General features: G+C 45.1%; 2 protein-coding genes across 2 annotated transcripts; both read left to right on the top strand.

The window, feature by feature from the left end:
• The first annotated feature begins 1,630 nt into the window (after positions 1 to 1,630).
• Positions 1,631 to 2,677, top strand: LOC113209202 (uncharacterized). The gene has a single exon (XM_026426612.2). It carries the CDS (start codon positions 1,631 to 1,633, stop codon positions 2,546 to 2,548), a length of 918 nt encoding a protein of 305 aa, XP_026282397.2. The 3' UTR covers positions 2,549 to 2,677.
• A 347-nt stretch (positions 2,678 to 3,024) lies between these two features.
• On the top strand, positions 3,025 to 7,793 carry LOC127750479 (AAA ATPase forming ring-shaped complexes-like). The gene is made up of 7 exons (XM_052272199.1): positions 3,025 to 3,540; positions 3,685 to 3,744; positions 4,216 to 4,353; positions 4,397 to 4,459; positions 4,543 to 4,713; positions 7,408 to 7,590; positions 7,671 to 7,793. The coding sequence occupies exons 1-7, from the start codon at positions 3,025 to 3,027 to the stop codon at positions 7,791 to 7,793; spliced, it is 1,254 nt and encodes a 417-aa protein (XP_052128159.1).
• Positions 7,794 to 10,686: the final 2,893 nt, after the last annotated feature.

The raw sequence follows: 10,686 nt of genomic DNA, 5'->3' as shown, positions 1-10,686 counted from the left end.
TGTCCCCTCCTTCCCCCACTGCCCTTCCCCCACTTAATTTACCCTTTTCTGTAATGCCACATGATGCATCATGCTCCCTTTTCATTCAATTCATTTTACTTGTGAAAGGTGAAATTCTATTCGGTTGCCTCTGATTGAAGTGAAATGAAATACCCTAATATTTACTTTAATTTCAAAATACATTTAAACTTCTCACCTACGACAAGTATAACTTGTCGATCTTTCATTAATTTTTATCAGATCTCTCCGAAGCTTGTGAAAGATCACGAGTCGCTGAAGTATATTTAATTTAAGTTCTATTATGTATCGTATCATAGAGTTTAATGTAAATGCTCCCATCATTTTATTGGATATAATTTAACATAATGTGACTCTAGACAAACCTAGTCAATTTAAGAAAATTATATACCTTGTTCTGATTTCGATGGGCCTATACCTGAGTGAACGATATTGGCTATAATATTGTTCGGTCCCTTGCAAGTCCATGGCTATTGTGAAAATAAGTTGTGGGTTGAATAATCGTTTTGACATGTCCTAATGAAACATTAGGTGACTTCCTATCATTCTACAAGTACACACCCATTACATTTTGTTAAAATACAAAAATTGAAAATTAGGATTTTTTTAGAGGTTAAAAAATTCAAAGTGTAACACAAGATTTGGATTCTTTTTTCAAAATGAAAAAGGAAGTGTCTTATGCTCAAGGCCGATCAGAGTCGAAATGGAGAAGTTATTAGCCCTCAAATAACGATGGGCGGATTGCCATGGCGAAATTGGTCCAAATTGAACGTTCGAGGGGTGCATTTTGTTCGTCTCGGCGAGATACGGCCCTGTAACCCTTTGGGTTACGGGCGAAAACTGCCGTCAGAATTGACCTCCGACGCACCGTTTGGCCGCTAGGGGCGATTGAACACTTTATTGAACATTTGAACATAACTCTGCTATTTCGATTCCAATCGTCTTGGAACATAAAACTTTTTCGTTTTCTTTTGTCATGATGACCCCGAAACAATAATTACCTTTGCATATTTCTCCCGAACTCCGAACCCCCACCTCCTCTCCAACTTACGTACGTAAATACGTAAACCATTCAAAATATCACTTTCGTTCCTTTTCACCGGACACCGGCGAAACTTTTTAAGTCGAGTTCCGCAACTCTAAAACTACTAATTTCACACTCGGTTTGACCATCTGACATTAGGATCACGTGTGAGAAAATCAGAAAGTCACGAAGTGGGCGCGAGGAGCCATTTGCGTGTTCGCGCTCTTTTCCACTCAGTGTAGCCACCACCGAAACAATAAAATCTGAAGCTCCCTCCGGGTGAAAAGGGGCCAAATATTTCAAATTAGTCCGTAGCGAACGAAAAGGGGAGACTGGGTGTCCCTTAAATTATAGATGTTTAGGCAAACTCGCATTCCGTCATCGGTAAAGCCGTTTTCGAGAAAAAGACGAACGTACACACGGACAGACAGACAGACAGACAGACTCACGACCGACACAACGCCTGACCCCTCAGCGACTTGGACTGAGCTTCGCTCAGCGATAAAGGGACGCACACTCCATTCTACTTTTCACTTCCTCAAAGACATGAAAGACGTGACAGACATATCTGCTTCTGTGTCGAACACAATGGCGACAAAATTGGACAGGGTTCAAGTTGTCATTATTGATGAAATTTCAATGGTGAGTGGGCTGCAATTGCAGACTGTGGATAAGAGGCTCAGAGACATCTTTAACGAGCAACTTCCGTTCGGCGGGAGGTCTGTAATTGCAGTCGGAAATTTCATGCAACTCCCGTGTGTCGCTGGTGCTCCTGTTTACAGTACTGACCCGACAAAAACATCAAACAAACACAGAAGAATTTTTGGACAAAACCTTTGGTCGCTCTTCAAAGTTCACCATCTCACACAGATTATGCGGCAAAACAATGTTCAATTTCAGACTGCACTGAACAACGTAGCAAAAGGAAAAACAACAACAGAAGACAAGAACTTATTCGACGAGAGAACGTTCTGTGACGTACTAGAAGAAGCAAGAGTGAAGAGGCCTGTCCGCCTATTTCCGACCAACGCCCAAGTTGACAGCTGGAATGACCAAGAACTTGACAAAATGACTGGGGAAGACTACACAGCCGAGGCCTCTGATGTTGCGATTGGAGACGGCACCAGACATGCGAAAATAAGGGCTACAAACAACGTACGGACACTACGATCACGTGACACAATGAGCCTCAGAAATTCATTGAGACTGAAGGTTTGCGCCAGATACATGGTTACACTAAATATTGACACCCCTGACGGTCTGGTAAATGGAGCCGTCGGTACTCTTATGCGTGTTGACCACGGCGTATCAAGTTCTGGCGCCACCAAACCGTTACGGCTGTGGGTCAAATTTAATCATGACATTGTGAGACTTAACACTCGCCAGCAGAAGAGAAGTTTAATGCAAGCGTTGAACATAGATCCCACATGGACTCCAATTAATCCCATAGCCAAGACCGTACAAAGAAGAGGATTTTTGGCTGTGTCTCGGAAACAATTTCCCTGACTGTTGCTCAAACTATCACAATTCACAAAAGCCAGGGGGCGACTTACGACTGCATTGTGGTACATACCCATGGGAGAATTACAAGAGAAATGATGTATGTTGCATGCTCTCGCGCAACGTCGGCAGAGGGGCTGTTTCGACCCCTGAAAACTAAAAGGTCGTACTTCCGAGGATCCGCGTAATAGGTCGTACTTCGGAGCGGTTGCGTATAGTGTCGGATCTCGCTAGGGTCCCGGAGAATGGTCGTAAGTCAAATTTTTGTCGATTTTGCGAGATGCATATCATTAGAAAGAGATTTTTTTCCTGATTCTAATGAAATGCATCTCGCAAAATCGACAAAAATTAGACTTACGACCATTCTCCGGGACCCTAGCGAGATCCGACACTATACGCAACCGCTCCGAAGTACGACCTTTTACGCGGACCCTCGGAAGTACGACCTTTTAGTTTTCAGGGGTCGGTTTATCGTCGGCAAAATGAAGAACCACAGCCTAGTTGACCCGGCAAGTGAATTGGCTAAGGAACTTGTCCGGCAAGATCAAGAGAGGCTTCTGCCTTCTTTCCGTTTCCTACGCGAGAGCACTTTCAACACGCAGCTATTATATCACAACATTCAAAGTCTCCCTAAACATTTGAAGCTAGTTGTAAATGATGAAGTGTTTACGAAAAGTGATGTGCTCTTGTTTGGGGAGACATGGACGCTTCCAGAAGATGACATTCATTTGCCAGGCTTCGCTGTCGCTTCAAGAATTGACTGTTTGGCGTTGCCAAGAACATACCAGCAACTGATGATAGGAGACTTTAACAGAAATATTCAGCTCTCAAACATGCGGAAAACAATGGATGGATATGCTAATATAGCTAACCTCACTGTGCATGACGGTGACTTTACCACGACTAAAAATCACATAAAAATTGACTTGGTCCCTAGCAACTTCGATCTTCACTCTGGGGCATACCACTCACTGACAAGCCACCACAAACCTCTCTGGGTTGGTCTCTCTCTACGCTATGCTCACTCTCCCACTGGTTTCATTAGGTCTGAGTAAAACTAACAGGTAACATAACCGTCCTCTGCCCTTCCCTGATAACCGAAAAAACAATGTCAGTGATCTAATTTAGTAATTTTTTTCCAGATATCTTCGAGAATGGGAGATAGAGCTTTAAGCCCCATCGCAAAGAAGATGTCTCGCGAGGTAAATACACTCGGGGTGCCTTCTTTATACAGACAATATTCGAATCAAAGCCTTCCTTACATTCTTGCATATTTTTTGGTGGGAAATGAGAGAGAGCTGCCTATCGTGCGTCATTCATGCCGGGCACTCTAGCGACGGGCCCAAATGCGATAAGTGCAGCAACCCTGTTCACGCGGATGGGTGAAGAGTTTCTCGTGGGGATACGTGGCTCTGCCTGGTCTGCGTAGAGCAGGTTTCTTCACAGGAGGTAAACACACAGTATGTTCCAAAACATAACTGTTTAGTGGAGTTCAGTTTAGTTTAATTAATTTTTATTTCTCTCTACAGGAAGATTCACACGAGTTCCAAGAAAGGGCCGAGATAAAGGGCACTTAACGTGAGGAGGTAAATGTATTAAGTAAAGTGGCCTTCTTTGGTAGTTATATAAGTATGCGTTAAATTTTTCATTGGACCCTGGGTGCATTTTTACAGGAGCGCATTGTTGATAACGGGCAAAATAACAACGGTACCGAACCCGCCGAACTCGCCGGAGCTGCCGTGGTCGACGATGGAGCATTGCCGGCCGGTATCGAGGAGGTCAAGCCGACTTCACATCAGCATGTTGATTTTGTACTGTTCCAGAGGACCTAACTTGTTCTTCTTATGTTTATAGGACTTTTCCATGATGATGGAGGATGGACTTCACGAGTCCATTTTAAACATCACCGTAGATTTGGTAAGTTAATCGCACTCCTAAAATTGAAACAGTCTGTCTTTTTATTCTCTGTGTAAATGACTTCACTTTCATTTTTTATGAAGAACGTCGGCGAACAAGCGGGAAATGGCGATGGGCTGGCAGTGGCAAGCTGCAGTAAGGAGGTCGGAGAGGGAGTTTCTAGTTGCAGCCGGCAACAAGCGCTACTCGACAAGCAAGCTCCTAGCTGCAACAGACAACCGCGGGCAAGGCCTCCAGCTCACACCGCTCCACTGGTAAGTCCAATGTTGCCGTGTAACATTTAATATTAGTTGTGAAAAAAAACGAACGTGTAGGTTTTAAAACATTATGTTCTTTCCTCTGTAGGCAAACCGTCACGTTTCTGTTCCGGCGTCTGCTTACTGGACGCTACGGAACAGCGCGGAACGGCATCTCTGCCAGTTAGAGGAGGAGTTGCGCCAGCGGGGCAGCGAGACGCGAGTTGACCGCCATGGGTACGCGCAAGCAAGATCACGGCAGCACAGGGCTCAAGTGGCCTATAATGCGGCTAAAAACATTTTGGACAAGTTAAAAAAACTTGAATAGTGCTGCGTTGTGTAAATTACGATTGTGTATATAAAGTGTGTTGAAATAAGTTAAGTGCGTTAAATAGGTGAAGTGTAACTAGGTAAAGTGTGTCTAGTTAAGTGTATTGTAGCAAGTTTAATGTGTTGAAACAGGTAAACTGTGTTTTAAAAAGTATAGTAAGTGTGAAATATAAGTAGGGTGTATGACAGTAGAACTACACTAAAAAAGTTGTGTGTCATTAACGGGACCCACTAGTTATTTTATTTTATGGACTTATATCTTGATGTCTGCTTTACCATATATGCCGAAGTCAAGGCGTTGCGCTGGGGTTAAACTTTACATTCCTTTTTGCCGCACTTTGATACGACTTCTGGTTTTCGAGAACGATGCCACGTCTGCGGCTGCACTCTATAGCCCGCTATGGGCCGCTATGGGGCGCGCCCAACCGGGCCACGCGCCCGGCTCGACATGCGCGTAGATGTAAGGTTCGTTCTCGAAAACCAGAAGTCGTATAAAAGTGCAGCAGAAAGGAATGTAAAGTTTAAAGTCAGGCGAAAAATCGGACCGCTTTATCTAGGTTGATAGCTCGTCTCCTAGCACGAGAAAATACGGGTTGAAAAAGCTCTTGTGAGCTCGGAAAACAGCCCATTTTGCCAAACGACCCTGCTCGAGTACGAGGCCTTCAATCACATAAGGAACTATACCGTTGTAATCCTCACACTTTCATCTTTATTTTGATGTAATGGCCGATGTACATTGTTTAAGTTGAGTACCCAAGAATGCAATTTTAGTTTACGCTCACACACGCTCCGCCCGGCTGGCGGCGCGCTAGGGGACCAGTGCTCCTAGCGATCCTGGCGGCCGTAAGTTTCAGTCGTCATCCTCATTAAAGACTTATGCGAAAAGGCTCACGACAGCCGGACTTACTAGAACTCGTTATAACTAGCAGAGACACAGAAAAAAACGTCTGGCAGGATACTCACGACGCCCGCGCGAACAAGTACAATGTACGACGAGTTTGGCCGTTTAAACAATTTAAAATGACACTTCACTTCAAATTCTGACCTAAAATAGAAAATACTTCCTAGATATAACCGGCCTGTGTGACTGCGGCCTATCGGCCCGAGCCCGGGCTCTACAGGAAAAACAAACAAACGACAGGAAACAGGACAAGAGGTCCAGAACAGGTAGGCGGTGAAACGCATGCCTGTCTCATTTATTGCCTCTTGAGTTAACAGACTGCGTTGAGGGTTTTCAGGTATGTTCGTTGTTAGGGAGACCACACTGCGTTGAAATTTACCTGGTTTCTATAAGCGCCCATGCTATCGAGAAGCATATCTTCGAGTGTAGATCCTTGTGGTATCACTACATTTTGTCGGTTTACAGAAACTAATGTCTTGAAGGTTCGACGGACTATGATCTCCACCATGCTTTGGTTTGCCTGATGGGTTTCAGCTGCCAGCTCACAGGATGCCTTTCTCTGGTTCCATGTACTGTCCCCCATTCCAGTACATACCCCAACCACAATCGTTGCCTTGTTATCGGCCTCCCATGCAGTGTCATGTTTCTAATTACTACCTACCTAACCATCACCTAAATTATAACACGTCCCACTTGGTCCCCACGGTCCCCATCTCACCCTCCCCCCTCCTCATGTCAACGAATTCCTTCCACCTCTCCATATAATAACACCGACTTTTGCTCAAAACCACCTGTCTTCACTTCCTCCACAAGCAACTCCTCACCTCAACCAGTTCCTCAACCAACCACTTCTATCAGCCCAGCTCCAGACACCATTGTATCAACCTCGATTGCATTAAATTCCTCTCTATTTGCCATTTCCTCTGGACCAGTTCCCTCATCCTCTATTCCTCCTGCTCTACCCGCTTCGCAACTGAATTAAGTACCTCTCAAGTCACCCTTTCCACTAAAACAGTTCCCTCATCCTCTACCCCTCCTGCTGTACCCTCTTCAAAACCTTCACAAATGTCTACCTCTAGTGAAGAAGCCTTTCATGATTCAAATATCAAAAAGAGATGGAGGTCATCTGCAAACACGCCCCCCCCCCCAGCTATAGTATCACTTTCATCTGAGAGTGATGAGGCGGACGGCACTGCTGATAAAAACAAGGAACAAAATGTGAGGAAAAGAAAAACTAATAAGCAAAACAGTAAAAGTAACAGTAAAAGTAAAAACACTACCAACTCGAGAGAAGAGGCGATAATTGGACCCAAAAGTACACCAACCCAACCCAAGGTATTTCATGCAATTAATGTTCGGATCATAATTTATATTTAATGTTGCTCATAATTTTAAAATAGTCATGTGTTCTGAGGTAGTGTCACTGAATTATGTGTAAAATAGCCATCGCATTCTTTTAACAGGGAAATATTGTATTTCAGGTTTCACCTGCAGCTTCAAGGACCAGTAATCGCACCAGCAGCTTAGCCTTCGCCAGAGTCATGTTTCACAACAGCGACCTGGACGAAAAAATGGTAAACAAAGTGTTGTCCCTTATTCGTCAGTTAGGGACTGTTCATTGGAATGATGTGTGTGGGCTCAGTAGTGTAAAGCAACGTTTGAAGGTTTGTACTTACTAGCATAACTTGAGCTGTATACTACAGCTAGTTAAATATTATCAATCCATTTTACGTATCACATTTAGGAAATGGTTGTGTACCCACTACTGAACCCCACCCTGTTCCAAGGTCTGAGAAGGCCGGGAAGGGGACTCCTGCTTTTTGGTCCTCTAGGAAATAGGAAAACTTTAATTGGTAAGGTGTTGTGATGTGAATGCATCGGTGCCTAAGCAGCACTGCAGTGACATGTGTGTGTTCCAGGGAAATGCTTAGCATCTGAAGCTAGAGTCACATTTTTTTCTGTTACGAGCTTTGGCTCAAAATAGTATGGCGAGGCAGAAACCTTAGCCAAGACTTTGTTTGAATGTGCAAAGTAAATAAATTTCTACTCGTACATCACTTTACAAGAAGAGTATGTGATTTTGAAATGCACAAGGTGTTGTAATTAATTCATTGTCTACTCTAATTATTAATTACTAGTCAATCCTAACGACACATTCAAATTGACCCGCTATATTCACTGCCTTCTTGTAACTGCACATAACTGTCCGTTCCTTGATGTCATTGCCATGTCGACTCCCGCCTGGAGTGAGGACCTTAATAAATCTTCACTTCCGCTCCAGCAGCCGTTGTGTGTACTTCGTCTTGTCCTTCGTCCTTATCGTTATCCAATCACATCTATATCCAAATCAATTTAAACCGAACTCATAACAACAGGTTATGGTTCCCAGTTGACACGCTTCCATCGCGCGTTAATTAAATTCAGTGACAAGTGAAATTTTGGACTAGAAAAACTTTGTTAATTGTGTGTGTCTGCAAGGTATCAAGATGGCCAGCGGCAACAGGCGTGGTCTCGCCCGGCAGGACAGCGAGACGCCTCAGAAGAGAAATATTAATGTGTCGGACATACCAAAACTCCGTGGAGTGGAGAATTGGAAAAGCTGGAAATTTCTTCTAAAAATTCATCTGAGACACGTCGACATGCAGCAGTGCCTGGAGGCTCTGCCGCCGCCAAACGTGAGGAACCAACCAGCCTCCTAGGAGATGGTGGACGACCGGGACGCCCACACCATCATTGTGACTACTCTCGAGCCTCATGTATTGGTACACGACCTACCTAAGTTTTGCCAAGGAGGCATGGGATGCCGTTGCCTCGGTGTACGAAGACAAGGTAGTGCACCGCCGGATCAACCTGGTGTATAATTTATTCGACATCAAACACCAAAACTTTGCAACCCGACGTGAGTACGTGATGGCCGTGAAGGAGGCCGTATCCTTCATTGCGGTGACCGGGAAGCCCACGGAGGACGAAATGACTGTAATCTTGTTGCTTCGCAACATGCGACCCGAGATGCGTCAGCTCCGGCAACTCATCGACAGGACCTGTGCTGTGCCGTTAGGAGATGGGGAGGAGCCAACGCTGCAGTTCGCGCAGGTTGTGGAGGAGCTGCTCAAGGCGGCCCGGGTTGAAGAAACGGACGCAGCCAAAGAAGCAGCAAACAAAGACAGTCATAAAGTATTCAAATTTGCTGCTCAGAATTCGCGCCAAGATGGACCCAACATGGCGGCCCCCACAGGGCAGCACTGGCGTAGAGGCCGTGGCAATCGTGGAGGCCGTGGCGGCCGTGGCGGCTACCAGTGGAACCGGAACGAGCAGAGCCCCGCGGGACGCAACCAATATGGCGGCCCAAACAAGCAGCAGACGACGTCGACGGGGACCTCCTGTGAGATCTGCGGGGTGAACACTCACCCCACTAGCAGGTGCTTTCAAGGTCCCTTCCCGCCGTGTCATCACTGCAAGAGGACAAACCACGACCAGAAGGACTGCCGTAGTGCTCCAGCAAGTGGTGACAGTGGTGTTAGTGCAAAGAAATTTAAAATAAATGGTGATGGCCCCAAGGGCCCCAACAAGTGGGAGGTTAAGAAAACAAGTGTAGCAAACATGGCAGGGTTGGTGAGAATATTATTGTAGTGTGCAATGGAAATAAATCCTTGGAAATGTATGTGGATAGTGCTTGTTCAAAAACAATGACTAATGACCCAACTTGTCTCCAAAATTACTGTGAAATCAGAAATGAATCCATTTTATGTGCTGCTGGTCAAACTCTCTACACCAAGGGGAAGGGAGATATACATATTCTATCAGATAAAAATACTAGTTTAGAAGCAATCGATCAAGTAACCCAGTGCGGCATCATCTACAAACAATTATATGAAAGAATAACTATTGTTCTGATGCGAAGGGAGGTTAGCCGGCCTACAGTGGAAATTTCAGTGCTACCAACCTCAACATAGTGACACTGCGTGCAGCCTACAGTGATCTTGATGTTCCGAGGTTGGTCATCCCGCCATAGTGACATTCGGAGCTGCCAACCCCTGCACGGCATCACCAAGGACAACAACAGTGACTTTTCGTGCCGCAATGACCTCCAGAAGCAAGAGTGGTTCGAAGATGGGAGACTTGAATCGGTCGGAGCTGGAAAGCATTATATCTGAAGCAGTCGCGGTGGCCATATTGCCGCTCACGACTCAAATACAAAACCTTTGCGGAGAAGTTGAAAAACTAAAATCTGAGCTAAAAGTGAAAGATGAGGCGATAAATTCGCTGCAAGTAGCGCTAAAATTTAAATGAGATGAACTTGAGCAGTATGGAAGGAGGAATAATATCAGAATTTTCGGATTACCAGAAAATAAAAATGAAGACACGGACAAACTAGTAATTGACGTTGCCAAACGTAGATCTGGAGTTGTCAAGTATTGGCAGATCGCACCGTGTGGGAATCACAAGATGCACAACACTGCGCCCGATTCTTGTCAAATTCACCAGCTATGCCACAAGGAAACAAATATTCTAGTCAAAGAAACTTCTGAAAAATTTGAGAATGGCGATACGGGAGGACATCACTCGTGAGAGACTCTCCCTGCTGAAGAAGGCAATTGAGCTACACGAAAAGAAATGTTTGGTCCAGTGACGGTGTTATCAAGATCAGGGTTGGGACCGAGGGGTTAGACTGTCCAGGCCAAAAGTCAAGTTGCAGGTATCGTCGCTCCCCGGGTCGGAATCGATTCTAGGGACAAAACTAAGGTTTACGTGTCTCAGGG

This window comes from Frankliniella occidentalis, unplaced genomic scaffold, assembly GCF_000697945.3.
Source record: "Frankliniella occidentalis isolate FOCC.00 unplaced genomic scaffold, Focc_3.1 Scaffold195, whole genome shotgun sequence".
Lineage (NCBI taxonomy): Eukaryota > Metazoa > Arthropoda > Insecta > Thysanoptera > Thripidae > Frankliniella > Frankliniella occidentalis.
Note: the sequence above shows the minus strand (reverse complement) of the source record. Positions and strands in the feature narration are given on the sequence as shown.